This window comes from Athene noctua, chromosome 1 (assembly GCF_965140245.1).
Source record: "Athene noctua chromosome 1, bAthNoc1.hap1.1, whole genome shotgun sequence".
NCBI classification, from domain to species: domain Eukaryota; kingdom Metazoa; phylum Chordata; class Aves; order Strigiformes; family Strigidae; genus Athene; species Athene noctua.
This window is the reverse complement of record NC_134037.1, coordinates 132076174-132090327: the sequence shown is the minus strand read 5'-3', so window position 1 is coordinate 132090327 and position 14154 is coordinate 132076174. Positions and strand designations below refer to the sequence as shown.

General features: G+C 48.0%; 2 protein-coding genes across 5 annotated transcripts in view; one reads left to right on the top strand and one right to left on the bottom strand.

Moving 5' to 3' along the window:
- VAMP1 (vesicle associated membrane protein 1) overlaps positions 1 to 14154 on the bottom strand; it is a 36738-nt gene that overhangs the window by 12588 nt on the left and 9996 nt on the right. The gene's annotated exons all lie outside the window — the stretch shown is intronic.
- SCNN1A (sodium channel epithelial 1 subunit alpha) lies at positions 2348 to 12253 on the top strand. 3 transcript variants are annotated; one of them, XM_074896569.1, is made up of 14 exons: positions 2348 to 2445; positions 3048 to 3421; positions 3842 to 4088; positions 4945 to 5132; positions 5925 to 6025; positions 6696 to 6859; positions 7203 to 7301; positions 7473 to 7590; positions 7837 to 7915; positions 8227 to 8284; positions 8635 to 8690; positions 9254 to 9329; positions 9556 to 9867; positions 9967 to 12253. In XM_074896569.1, exons 2-14 carry the CDS (start codon positions 3072 to 3074, stop codon positions 9985 to 9987), a joined length of 1869 nt encoding a protein of 622 aa, XP_074752670.1. In that variant the 5' UTR covers positions 2348 to 2445; positions 3048 to 3071; the 3' UTR covers positions 9988 to 12253. The 3 variants fall into 3 exon arrangements, with proteins under 3 accessions (XP_074752670.1, XP_074752680.1, XP_074752689.1); XM_074896579.1 differs by lacking the exon at positions 2348 to 2445 and adding an exon at positions 2573 to 2754 and having other exon boundaries at positions 9967 to 12252; XM_074896588.1 differs by lacking the exon at positions 2348 to 2445 and adding an exon at positions 2573 to 2754 and having other exon boundaries at positions 9556 to 12252.

Genomic DNA, 14154 nt, shown 5'->3' with positions numbered 1-14154 from the left:
TTAAAAATAGATTTTTTTGTTCCTCTGTGAGTTGGCAATCAAATCTGCAGCACATCAATGTGACCACGGGAACTTAAGGACTCTTACAAAGCCATGGCCAAAGCGTGATGTTCACATGACTGAAGTGACTGGAAGTCACCTCAGGGCTGATACGTGCTCTGAGGTGTGCCATGACGGCAGATAACATACAGCAGCCTGAGCAGCTCACCGGTGTGAGAAAGCGGGAAAGAGGAATTGTTTAGATCAGAGCTGCATAGCAGCTGAAAACGGTGAAAGAGTCAGCAAGTGGTTTTTTAGTTCTTTAGGAAAAAAAATACAACGTATGTCAAAAGTCTTCTGAAAAATAAAACAAATATGTACCTAGATGTGCATATAGAGATACATAGGTATCTGATGTATATCATTTATACACATTTAAATACAAAACATGGGATACATGCACCCATACCCTAATCATCTGCTATTCTTGTCCAAACCAGCAAAGGCCAAAAGTTCTCCCCAACAACATGGTGATGGAAATTGTCAGCCATGTCAAAATGCTGAGAATGTTGCTTTAGACTGCCATTTGGATAAAACAAATCAGTCCAGATGTTTGAGCTTTTAATTATTCCTCGAGTCAGAAGAAATCAAAAAATTACCTTTGTCTCACACCCAGCAAAAAAGACTGTGTTTCCAAACTCATTTGCAAAGATCAGTTGATGACAGTTTAAAATGTTTTTAAATATTGTGGAAATCAGAGAAGGCCTATCAGCGCTATCAAATTTGGCTGTTAACTTTGTGGGTGCTGTTAACTTAATGAATATAAAACAGGCATTTTCAGAGGCAAAATCATTTTTGTCATTCCAGTAAGACAGAGGCACAATTCCAGTAAGAGAGAGGCAGTTAGTGTACCTGAGTATTTTCAGGAAATTACAATAATGTAAGTCAAACAAGTTATAAACACGACGTTTATGAAGTGACTGGATTATAGTTCCACAGGTTACACGACGTGCTGATGCTGCCTAATTGTTAGTACCTCTGTTGTATGTTCACAGAGCTTAAGGCATAGGCTACAAGGCTGGTTCAAAAGGTTGATGTGCATCTTCTGGGATGCTCCAGGTCTATCTGAGCACGTAAAACACACCAATGGCAGAAGTAAAAAAGAGCTCACAACCCTCTACTAAATTACATCTCCTATGGCACTGCCCCAGGTGGGATACGGAACTACACAACCTGTCAGCTCGACCCAGGAGGGCATTTCTAATGCTCTGGGGACGCTGCTTTGTAACAGGCATTTGATACAGTGTTAGTTCATTCCCCCTGTCGCTCCCACTTTTGGCAACTCATCTTTGATGGAAGTTCAAAATACATTACTTGAGATATTATTAAGCTTAGAACTGCAGAAGAAATGAAGCTTTTGCGCTGCTTTTTTTCCTGGGACGGAGCTAGAGGAAAGCTCCAAGTTGTGGCTGTAGGTTTGTAACAAGCAGCTGTCACGAGGCTGTTCCTGGCACGCTGTCACTTAACTGCCGGCCTCAGAAGTGGACTGTTTGCCATTTTCAAGCATGGTATTTTGCAATATGAAGAGGTAAAAGTGGCTGTGTATTTTCAGTCATTAACTGCTAACTCTAATAAGGATTGAAATTCAGGGACAGGTGACTCTGAACAAGGACTGATCTGAAGGAGGTATTCATAAAGGACAGAAAGAAGTGAAAACGTCAGAGAGAGCTAGTTTCAGAGAAAATGGTTTGGAGAAAGGATTGGGAAAGAGGTTCCACTGTTACAATGGCAGGGGGGCGTTGGGGACCCCTGGCCACATTTGGCTATGAGTATTCAGTTCTGTGGTCTGAGGAAATGTTGCAAGGCTTTGGGTAATTCTGGGAGGCCTTGATTTCCCAGACACAGATCAGTGAAACACGTTCCCACTCATGGCTGGGCCGGGTAGTTCTGGATACGAAAGATTTCTTTATTTAATGACCCAGCAAAAGCGATGCTGCCTCATGCATATCAGCCACCGGCCTTCTCCGTCCCAGCCCCATCAGTCTTGCAGATCTCACCTCAGACTCTCCACCTACCTCGGCTTTGCCCTTAGCAAAACACAATTTGGTGATTACAGCCACGCAGGAGCCCCCACCGCCGGGGAGCGTGTGCCCCATCCGTGGGCAGGGCAGGGCCCTGCTGCCCCCGGGAGCTTTTGGGGGGGACGGGACTGGGGGGCGGGATTTGGCGGGGGGTCCCGGCCGGCCGGCGCTGCCTCTTTGGGACCAGCGCTGCCAACTCTTTTTCTGCATCACCTCCGCTCGCTGGGACGCTGTGTCCCCGCCGGGGGAAGAGGCTGGGAGGAGGAGGAGGAGAAGGAAGAGGAGGAGGAGGGACAGGCTGTTCTGCAGTCGTACCTGGCTGGGGCAGGGCTCCCCTGGGGGGAGGCTCTGCTGCCGCCTTAACCCCCACCCCGGCGCCGCCAAGGTCACCGTCCCGGCGTGTCCCTCGGTCGCCTCTGCCGGGGCGCGGACATCTGAGAGTTGAAAGAGGCTTTTCTTCCCCGGGGGGAAGGGGCAGGGGCAGGAGAAGGAAGGAGGGGCGGGCGGGGAGAGGCTGGCAGGGCCGGAGCCGGGCGGGGTGCTGGCTCCAACTGGAAAGGAACCGGTCCCAGCCCAGCCGGAGAGGCTGCGGGAGAGCCGGCAGCGCTCGGGGAGAGCACACCGGCCCCGGTCCCGACTCCGGCCCCGGTCTCGGCCCGAGCGGCCGTCGCCCGCCGTGGGCACGGAACCGCGCGTCAGTCCCGCGGCCCCGACGGGGCGGGCGGGCAGGGGGGGCGGGTGTGAGAGGGCAGCGGGGGCTGCTCGGTGGGGGAGGATCTGCCCCCTCCCCGTCACCTGTGGGAGAGGGGAGGATGAGGGGGGAGCGTGGGCACGGGCGGCTGGGGACCTGCAGCTTGGGGTGGGGGTCAGGGCGAAGGGGGCGAAAGCATCAAGGTTTTGGGAAGGTGGTGATGCAGGGAGAGTTTTTGCACCGGGCGCGGCTTCCCGGAGCCCGAGTTGCCTCCTCATTCTGAGTTTGTGCCGTAGGGTGGGTCTGTGAAGACGGAGAAGATGCCAGATGGGGAGAAAACGAGGCAGTGTAAGCAAGAAGAGCAACAGCAGCAGAAAGAAGAGGAGCAGGAGGGTCTCATCGAATTCTACAGTTCCTACCAGGAGTTATTCCAGTTCTTTTGCAGCAACACGACCATCCATGGGGCTATCCGCCTGGTGTGCTCCAAAAAGAATAAGATGAAGACAGCCTTCTGGTCTGTCCTCTTCTTTCTCACCTTTGGCTTAATGTACTGGCAGTTTGGGATCCTCTACAGGGAGTACTTCAGCTACCCTGTCAACCTCAACCTCAACCTTAACTCCGACAGGCTGACTTTCCCAGCCGTGACGCTGTGCACCCTCAATCCGTACAGGTAAGAAACAGACTCCCAGAGCTGTCAACTGCCTTGGCTTTCACAGGCATAGGATAAAAGCATGTACTCTTGTTCTCGTGGTCCATGACCATCCCACTCTGTAGCCGTGCCAGGGGAAAGGACATTTTTCACAGGCCTTTGCTGCTGCAAGGCATTCACAGGAAGGCATGCTAGTTTAAGCAGCTCTACTTGGTGGTGTATGTTAGCAGGCTGCACTGTAAACTGCCACAGGGTAAAAGCAGATGGGTTTACTTCTCTCCTACAAGGATGGTGGCCTCCAGCAAGGGGTTGCATTTGCAGCTGGCAGCAGGAATGCCTGGAATCACCCCAGCAAACTTTGCCGCCTCTCTTATTCAGAGCTGTTTATGTGCATCCAGCCCTAAACCTGTGGGCTCCTCTCTCTCCCCTCCCCCCGTATAGATACAGTGCCATCCGAAAGAAGCTGGACAAGCTGGACCAAATCACCCATCAGACGCTACTAGACCTCTATGACTACAACATGTCTCTGGCACGAAGTGACGGGTCCGCACCGTCCACGCAAACACGTAGCTCAAGGAGCCTGCTCCATCATGTCCAGCGCCATCCGCTGCGAAGGCAGAAGCGGGATAACTTGCCAGAGAACAGTCCCTCAGTGGACAAGAATGACTGGAAAATTGGCTTTGTTCTGGTGAGATCCCTAGATACCCTGTGTCCTACCCACTCTGGTCACTGCCTAGTTACTTGTTAGACCCTTGGCCACGCCTTTCCCTGTGTAGACGTCTGATTAATCTATAGTGGGTTTTGCTAATGACAGATAAAGGTAGAGCTGAATCCTTTGCCCGATGCAGTACTGCTCCCCAAGTCCTGTCCCTGTGGGCCCCAGGACACTTGCCCACATCAGTGCCCATCTTTTCATAGGTAGAGCAGAAAAACCTCGTCCTTCCTGAAGGCTAATCAGCCTTGCAGTTGCCTTTGGAGAGCCAATTATTAACATCAACCGCAGTGTTGGCCAATAATAGCAAAGTATTGGATGGCTGTGGGCCAGGTGAAATGTGTTCATGGTTGCATTTGCTCCTAGGTAGCAGTTCTTTGCCCTAGGGTATCTGTGTTTGCATTCAAAAAGGCACTAAAGGACTGAAGCTAATGGCTTGCCAGTTAACTGGAGTTCCCACAGGATCACAAACGTTTTTCTGGACACACCCTGAAGGAAGGGCTCCCCAGGCAAGCATTTAAAGCTTCTGGTAGAACACAGGTGCAGCAGATCACCCTGCACACATCACTGCGACCTGCTGTCTCCTGGGTTTTACTCAGCCTTGCTCATTCACCTGGTGTTTTCCTTCTACCGAGGAGCTGCCCTAGGTTTGCTTTTTTGCATCCTGCTGATCATCTTTTTGGTCAAGCGCAGGAGCCTTGCAGAGCTCCTCCACTCCCTCAGGTTCATCTCCTGCCCGTGCTGAGGGAGCACAGCTAATCCACGGGCATAACCTCGCCTCCTGGATGAAACTTCTCTAACACAGGTGGTTTTCTCCTTCTCTTGTTAACAGTGCAGTGAAAACAACAAAGACTGTTTCCATCAGGCGTACTCCTCAGGTGTGGATGCCGTGCGGGAATGGTACAGCTTTCACTACATCAATATCCTGGCGCAGATGCCTGATGCGAAAGCCCTGGATGAGTCCGACTTTGAGAACTTCATCTATGCTTGCCGCTTCAATGAAGCAACATGTGACAAGGCGTAAGTGGTGGAAACATCCCACCGAGTCTTCCTGAAAACACCCCTATTTTGTGCCTGGGTTCAAGGAGAATCAAGAAACCCACATTAGAGAACCTCTTTCCCAAGGTGGGATCGTTCCTCGTTCAGTTCCCATTGTCTCAAATTATGTTTCTTGAGTCTTTCTTGTGGGTTATGCTCACCAGGGTCACAGTTTCTGTGACCTGAAACTATGGACCTCAGAGGATGATTTTGCCTTTTCCTGGGTTTCATGCAAGTGAAATAGTTACACTGGTACAAACCCCAGCATGGGTACAAATGTACAGTGTAGAAGTCTCTTTATTTTACTTTCTAGTGATAAAGTGGTACGTATCAGCCCACATACAGGAGGAGGAGAAGAAAGAGTTGTTACAAAAAGACAGTAAAAAAACATCCCACTTCTCTCCTGCCATTAGTGGTCAAAATGCCCCGAAGAGGTAGTGGAATGAAATCCATCAGCAAGGGAGGAAAAGGGGTAGGAAGAGCTAAGAATTTTGTCAATATTAGGAGGATAATACAGTGATTGCTAGTACTGCTAAAACCCACTTGGGCTCTCAAGAGTTAGCAGTATGAAAAACCTGTCCAGCTCCAGGACATTTTTTACAGCATATTTTAATTGGTTTTCCCCTTTGGGCAAGTTTACATAACAAATACTGCCCATCTGCTGTAAGCCCCTCTCTGTGCAGGTGGAAAACAGAGTTGTTCCTTTGAGAAAGCCCTTCCCCTTGGTCTTGCAGCCCTTCTCACCTTGTGTAAACGTTTCTGTTCCCCTCTCAGGAATTATACTCACTTCCACCATCCCTTGTATGGGAACTGCTATACCTTTAATGACAACAGCAGCAGCCTGTGGACATCCTCGCTGCCCGGGATCAATAATGGTGGGTGAGAGGCACTCTTTGGTGAGTAAGGAGAACAGCTTAACTGTTTTCCCCAGGAGTTACAGGCATCCTGCTGTGCCTAATGCTGGTGGTGGTAGATTGCAGCCCTGCTCTGTCTCACCAAGCTCAGTTGCCACCCATGTGGAAATTGCTGTCTCATGGACGTGGCTGTCTCCACGGCTGCTCCCTCCCATCAATGTCTGATCCTTATGTTTGTTGCTCTCTCTGGACTTGTACCTTTCCTGAAGTCCCCTGTTGAGCTGTAGTGCTGTGCTGCTAAGAGCCTGGTCTCCACCTCCTCCTTCCCCATTTTCTGTTTCCAGCAACAGAACTGTTTATTCCCAAACACCCTGAAACTTCTCTAGGGCCCATCTTCAGGCTTTTCTTCCATCCAGCTCCAAGTCTCTCCATGAAATCTCTCTCAGTTCCCTGTTTTGCTTTTTCTAAGCCACAGTGAAGAAATCCAGTTTTCTCTGGCCTCTCCTGGAGCCTCCAGCTTTGTCTGTGGACTCCCTCCAGCCACCCTCTATTGCTGCCCAGCTTTGGTGCAGCCCTGGTTGATGTTTCTCTTCCTTTATCTCTTATGGACTCACTTCTAACCATTCTGCTGTCTCTCCTCTCCCGCATGGTGGCCAGCCATGACCTCCCTTGCTCTCTGACATTTCCTCAGGTCTCTCTCTGGTGGTGCGCACTGAACAGAATGATTTCATCCCTCTGCTGTCCACGGTGACAGGAGCCCGGGTTATGGTCCACGATCAGAATGAGCCAGCCTTCATGGATGATGGGGGTTTCAACGTGCGTCCTGGTATCGAGACCTCCATCAGCATGAGAAAGGTGAGGAAGCAGGAGGGGTAAGAGGTGTGAGTGTGAGGTTACAGGGGAGGTTTAACTTGGTGGATAGACACAGATGGGTTGTCATGGGCCCGGTGTGCATTTAAGGGAGGGGATTAATCATATGGAGTGAAGGGAGGCAAGGAAAAGCAGCTTACTGGACTAGATGGGAAGCATTTGACTGCAATTTATCAGTGAACAACGCAGTGGAGGAAAGCAGGGGGAGCTGGTGTCTCAAGGAAAGCGTAAAGAGCAGATAATGACGGATGAGCAGCGTGTGGCATGGAAGTGTAGAAATAGAATCGCAAAGTGCCTGTCATTCTGTGTAACAACTTTGATATTTTAGGAGATGACTGTGCGTCTTGGGGGCAGCTACAGTGATTGCACAGAGGATGGCAGTGATGTGCCAGTGCAAAATCTGTACTCATCCCGCTACACCGAACAGGTAACTCATTATCACTGGTTCTGTGCCAGCTTGTTTCACAGCTTCCCTGAAATGCTTCAGTCCCATAAGAGCCATGCTTGTCCATGGGCTCCGTTAATAGTATGATGCGATACAGGCTGCAGTGGGTTTGGGTTCCCTTGTTCAGCCTTTTCCACCTTATATGCCTCCCAGGTCTGCATTCGTTCCTGTTTTCAGCTCAACATGGTAGAGCGCTGTGGCTGTGCATATTACTTCTATCCCTTACCCACTGGAGCAGAGTACTGCGACTACACAAAGCACGTAGCCTGGGGTAAGTGGACAAAAGGAACAGTAGAGCTCATGCCCACCTGTTCGGTCCACCTCATGTCCCAGCACATCTCCTCATTGTCTTCAATGAGCTTCCTGGTGTGGAACATCAGAAAAACACTCTTGTCTTGGACCATTAGTCCCTCTAAGCCTGTGGAAGGAAACCTTCTTGGATTCCCTTCACTGTCGCACATCACCTTTTGTACACAGATATGTGAGCTTACCTGGATTTACTTTCTCTGCTGCTCAGGCTACTGCTACTACAAACTCCTCGCTGAATTCAAAGCTGATGTGCTGGGCTGTTTTCACAAATGTCGGAAGCCTTGCAAGTAAGTTTGGTTGGGCAGACTGGAAACTCTTTATTCCTAGAGATGTTGGAAAGCAAAGGGTAAGAGGGCAAAAGCTTGAGTCAGTAGCTGAGCTGCAACCCAAAATGATATTTCTCCCATCAGGAAGCCAAAATGGCTGAGGAGCATCAGTGTCGGCTTGGGGGTGAGCTCCCAAGGACTGTGCAGAAGCTCGGTGGGAAGTGGGCAGAACTTCAGCATGGGAGGGAGTTTCCAGCTGTGCCTGGGGATTGAGAGACCTGACCTTGTGGCACCTACAGCTTCAAAAACTAACATGGCCTCTTGTCTTCCAGAATGACAGAATATCAGCTGTCAGCTGGATACTCCCGTTGGCCTTCTGCTGTCTCAGAGGTAAGAAGAGGGTGTCCTGGCTCCCCTGGCCCCTGCTCTTGCTTCTTGTTTAGTCCTTCCTTAACTGATACTATATCAGGAAGTATTTCTTTCCTGAAGGGGTTGTTGGGCGTTGGAATGGCCTGCCCAGGGCAGGGGGGGAGCCCCCATCCCTGGAGGGGTTGAAGAGTCGGGCTGACCCAGCGCTGAGGGATCTGGTGGAGTTGGGAACGGTCAGTGTGAGGTTAATGGTTGGACTGGATGGTCTTCAAGGTCTTTTCCAACCGAGATGATTTTGCGATTCTGTGTGTACTAAACCTACAGGAGGTAACTGTGATCATGTAACACAATGTATTGCACTTTCATTTCAGGACTGGGTTTTTTACATGCTTTCACAACAGAACAAATACAATATCACATCCAAGAGGTGAGAGCCCCTAAACAGAGGTTCCATCCAAACCAGCAACCATCCCAGTGGAATGTGTGTGTGTGTATTGGGAGGTCAGAGTTAAGATTAAATCACCGATGGGAAGAGATTAGGCATGGGACCCATGAACAAGTGGATTTGAGTTAGAGATAAACTGAGACTTCCACAAGGACTGGGAATCCAAGTGAAGAATGTGAAAAGGGTCAGACGCTAGTATGAAAAGAGTTAGTCCCAGGAGGCTGCTGTGTGGTCTGGAGTCCCAGTAAGGGCCCGTGGAAGAGTGGGATGGAGAGTGACACAGAAGCTTGTACATAGCCAGGACAGGATGTCACAAACATTGGGTTTCACATGCAGTCTCAGAAGTGCACTCTAAGTACCAAAGACGCTATTTAGTGCAGAATGAGGGAACTACAGAGATGGGGAAAAGCCTCTGGGTGGTATATGTGGGAGGAGAACGGGGGGGAGGGGGGGGGGCAGAAGGGGACAGAGAAGACAATTACGCTTGGTGAAGAAATGCCAGGATTGCAGATTTAGGGTTACTGAGCCCCATCTTTCATTTACAGGAATGGAGTTGCCAAAGTGAATATCTTCTTTGAGGAATGGAACTACAAGACCAATGGGGAGTCTCCAGCCTTCACGGTACACACTTTACTGCCATGTCCTCTCTAGCCACCCATTCCTCCATGATGTCCCTCCGTGTTGGCAGGCGTTTGCTTCAGCAGTGTTGCTGGCTATCAAGTCTCTTTGCTGTGGCAGGGTGGGAGAAACCCCCCATCACCACGGGGGCACTGCTTGTGGGAGCAGGCAAGGAAGTAAAAGGCTCAAACAAGGGCTGTCCTCACTGCCATTTCTCCATCTCTTGCAGGTAGTAACTCTGCTGTCCCAGCTTGGAAACCAGTGGAGTCTCTGGTTTGGATCCTCTGTCCTGTCTGTGATGGAGCTTGCAGAGCTGATTCTGGATTTCATTGCCATCACCTTTATCTTGGCCTTACGCTGGTTCCGTTCTCGGCAGCAGCTCTCCCCACCAGGACCCCCTCCAAACAGTCACGATAACACTGCTTTCCAAGACGAGGCACCAAGTCTCGGCGCTCCACACCGCTTCACTGTGGAGGCTGTTGTGACCATGCTGCCATCCTACAACAGCCTGGAACCACGCAGGCCCAGCAGGGATGGCGAGGTGGGACATGAGTGAGGCAGTGGCTTATTTCACAGCTCAGATGGGTGGCAATTAGATCAGAGACTGCACACTTTCTCTATGGCATTTTGTTCTTTCTAGGGTGCTCTACCTGGACTATAGCAGAAGACTGCACTGTCGTTGGCCTGGGTTCATTGCTTTTACTACTGTAGGTGAATCCTTCAGTCTCACAAAATACTATTGCTCTGGGGATCTCCAGGGTTGAATTGATCTAGTGTGTATATCGGGGAGATGTCCACTTGGTTTCCTTACACTCCTTGCATGTGCACACCTACACATGCTTGCATGCTTTTCCCTGCAACAAGGATGCTGCCACAGTTCTGGTCTGTTGTTAATTAAAGAAGTTTGGCAGGTGTGACCTGCCTCCTCTGTGGTATAACATGGGACAGGAGGGGAGTCTCAACTGGGGTACAAGTCTCTCAACAGGCTGAGCTTTATTAAGCTTTCCCTAAGGTTGGAAACCAGTTGCTCTTTCCTAGGTCTTAATGTCCAGCTCTGATCCCAAAACCAAGCCACCCACCTTCTCCTCCCCCCAAGGACAGGCTACTTGTATAGCCCCAAGAGATGACAGCCACTCATATAATCTCAATCTATATTATGCACAGTACTCTGGGGATGTGGTTGATGGTTGCTGTCACTCAGATCAGGACAAAACACCCCTGGCAGAACAAGGTCTCCCTTTTTAAGCTGCTTACATGATGCTGGTCAATATTAGCTGTATAGCAGTCTCCTTCCTTGTCATATACCATACACTTATGTTGAACGATTTGCCAGAGCATTCAGGATAAACTGATCTCTACATAGGATATATGGAAACAAATCAGCTACGCAAGCCCTCAGAAACATCCCAAACACTATCTCTGCTGCCATGAAATCAAGCAAGAGTATCAGGATAGCACAGGTCATGTAGTACCTGCTCTGCTCCACTCATACCTTCTCTGGTTCACCCACAGAGGCTCTCCTGAGGATTGTGAAGCAAAGAAGTGGTGCAGACTTTATAATCTAAGATCCTTTTCAGGGCAAGCTTTCGCCTATTGGAATAGACTGCATAGGTAATCAAAGCCAGGACAAAGATGGTCATCTTCCCAGGAACTAATTTGGAAATCTTTTCAGAAGAGCACACATCTTACTTCTTGCAGTAAACTTGCCATACAAATACTCAGACTTCTATTGCAGTGGTGTTTACACAGCACTTTATGTGGTATCAAAAGAGCAAGGGTGATGTCTTTAACAAACAGGATTATCCACTTGACCAGGCACACACAGATACCAGAATTTAAGCGTCTAGTTTAGGCAGAGACCTGTGGTACCATGTACCCAATCACATTGCAAACAGCCTCTTTTGAATTTAAAAACTAGTTAATCATAACCAAAGAAAAACTTCAGATATTTAAAAAACTAAGGTAGATGCACTGCCCTTGGGAATCTGGAGGATTTTACTGCACTATGTAACCTGTTACCTAATTCTTTCCTTTGAGATGTTAAACACATGCTTGTTGTACTGCTCTTGCCTTGGTTACCTAAATGCACTTTTCACTTCCCAGCAGAGAGTTATTTCTCCTCAGACATGAACACTATATTCTTTTATTACACAAACATTCATGGTTCTTCAAGCTTTATCCCAGTGCTCAGCTGATGCCCCTTGTTTGAAAGGGGAAATGTTGTCTCTCTACTGGGAATAGAAGCAAGAGATTCAGGGGCTGTCCTCCAGCAAGGTAGGCAGCCTGGCAGGAGAGAGCACCTTGCAACTGTTGGCACTTAGGTGTGAGAACATGTATTCCCCTGGGAGACACACTGCTGGAAAAAAATCAGAACATCTACAAACATAAAAAATCCACTTTCTGTGTTTATGGGAGATTTTAAAGGAAGTAAAAACCTGACACCGGACACAAAGCTGTTTGCTGCACAAGAGCACCTCCAAATCAAGAAGAGAAGGAGCAGGTGCAACATCTAAAACAGTCTCTGTATATAAGATGATTCATATGGTGAGCATGATCTTTCCTGAATATCCAAAGAGTAAGACATGATTCTTCACATCACACCTTGTGATAATCATAAGATTGATGTGACCCACTGAATCACACATAGTTGAGTAATTAAAGGAAGATTAATCAGAGGCATAACTTGAAACATTAAATTCTCTTCAACACCATAAATAAATATAGCTGTAGAAGAAAGTGATGTATTCCCTAGGGGAAGCTTGCACCATATTATATCTCTCTTCTGTAAAAGTGTTAAAATGGGAAAACAAAAACAAAACCACTTTGGCTGATGAACTCAAAGTGTTGGGCCTATTCTGGGTAGCTGTAAATCCAGAGTTAAAAGCCTGTACAAAGATGAAGCTGTTATGTAAGTTAATAAATAAGATTAGTCCGCCCTGTCCTGAGGATCAGTGCAAAAACTGTCATCTTGAGAGAAATCAGGTGATCCTCACAAAAACACCCCTACACTTCTAGGCTGACAAGACCACAAATCTACCAGATGTAGAGTGAGCTTGGTCTGGCTGAAAACAAGGAGTCCTGCAGTGCTGGAATGAGAATGCAGAAAATGGAATGCTTCACAGAGAATGTGAAATATTAGAGAAAAGGGAAGAAAATGTGCATTTAAAGGGATTTGTAAGTCAGCAAAAGGGGAATTAAAGGTCTGAGCGGGGGTGAATTTGTGCAAGAAGAGAAAGTTGAGGGGATGTAAATGCTCAGTAGTTGTAGGTATGTTATAGTGCAGTTATCTGGAGGACAAGGACAGGAGCAACTGCAGGTCCTAGGACACTGAAGCAAAGCAAGCTGTGTCTTTTTGGACGGGGAGCATCCCTCATGTAGGGGAAAGGCAGAGAAGTAGGAATACAAGTGCTTGAAGTGGGAAGGGAAGTGCAGGAGAAAAATAGTTTTGTGGGTAAGCTGGAGTATTCGAGTGGTTTTGCAGGAGTATGCAGCACAGAAATGGGTAGTTCCACATGCTTAAGGAGAAGAACAAGGATGAGAAAAAGGAAGGTTTATACAATGGAGAAATTACAGAGGAAGAAGAAGGATGAGTGTTTAGGAGATTAAAGATGGTAGGAGAGGATCTGTGGAACTGTTTGGTATTGCTGAAATACAAGGCAAAAGGTGAGCTCTTATGAGATGCAGAACAACCCACAGAGATAGGGTATAAGGGGCTGCAGCATCATGGTGGCCGACACCTGCAGGTTGACCATGGGTTAAAAGCATTTGGAAGTCATGTGCTAGCAAAGAAAAGGGTGCAGACAGTCTGGGAAATGTAGGGACACTGAAGTTTGAGGGCTCCAACTATGAGATCAGATGAATTTGGAGGATCTAAGAACCTCTGAGGAAGTTTGGCCTGTAGTAGGGCTGGGGGAATGGGAAGAAGTACTGGAAGAAAGGAAAGAATGGGCCAGCCCCTCCAGGAAGTAGGAAAACTAAGGAAAAAAAAGCACAGGATGGTTGGGAAGGCAGGGAACACAAGGACAGTGCTACAGGCAGGCATACCCTGCTGTCTGCTGAAAACTTGTGACTGTCACGCTCAAGGAACAATCTGACAGATAACAAAACTATTTTTTCCCATAATAATTAAGGTAATAGAGGAAATGCATGGAAGTACAACATGTCTAGAAAAGCTAGAAAAATGAGAAAACCAGAAACCAGCTTCGGAAAATAAGTAGTACATTTAGAAGAATTAAATTCTGCTTATTGGAGTGCTTAGAGAAGCTGGACAGATAGGTGCGAGGTTTCTCTGCACAGACTTCAGTCAAACCTAGAAGGAATTTGAGGAAAGTTACAAGGCTCTTGGGACAGGTTGAATAAAATCTAAGGGGTGAAGATGTGCTACATCAAGAAATGAAAAGGGCAGCAATGCTGTTGGTGAAAGGACAGAAGGGGACCTTAGAGATCAGAAGTACACCAGAGGGATGGCTGTGTTCAGTCTTGCAGTTCTTTATACTTAGCAATGTGTAGTATTTAAAGGGGTCTAATGAGCACAAGAGAGGAAAGCACCTTTCAAGTACATGAAATTAAAATGCAATGAACTAAAAAAGGTTAGTATCTGGAGCTCATGGCAAATTTACTTAAAAAAAACAGTACAAGGGCTTTTAGAAAAGATGATTGGCAGGAGAGAACATGAAAGAGTCATTTTGGCCTCTGCAAGAATCATTTAGCAGGTCTATGCACTGAAGGAAAGAGTATTATGGGGCTGTTTCATATTCATAGAATCATCTAGGTTGGAAAGGACCCTGGAGATCATCTAGTCCAAACGTTCGCCTAGCACAGTTCCCAC

What these genes read in the sequence shown, in the direction of transcription:
- SCNN1A (XM_074896569.1), top strand. Translation starts at nt 3,072, where the DNA reads ATGCCAGATGGGGAGAAAACGAGGCAGTGTAAGCAAGAAGAGCAACAG. An exon ending in TGCACCCTCAATCCGTACAG is followed by an intron (nt 3,422 to 3,841) that starts GTAAGAAACAGA and finishes CCCCCCGTATAG; the next exon opens with ATACAGTGCCATCCGAAAGA. An exon ending in GAAGCAACATGTGACAAGGC is followed by an intron (nt 5,133 to 5,924) that starts GTAAGTGGTGGA and finishes TTCCCCTCTCAG; the next exon opens with GAATTATACTCACTTCCACC.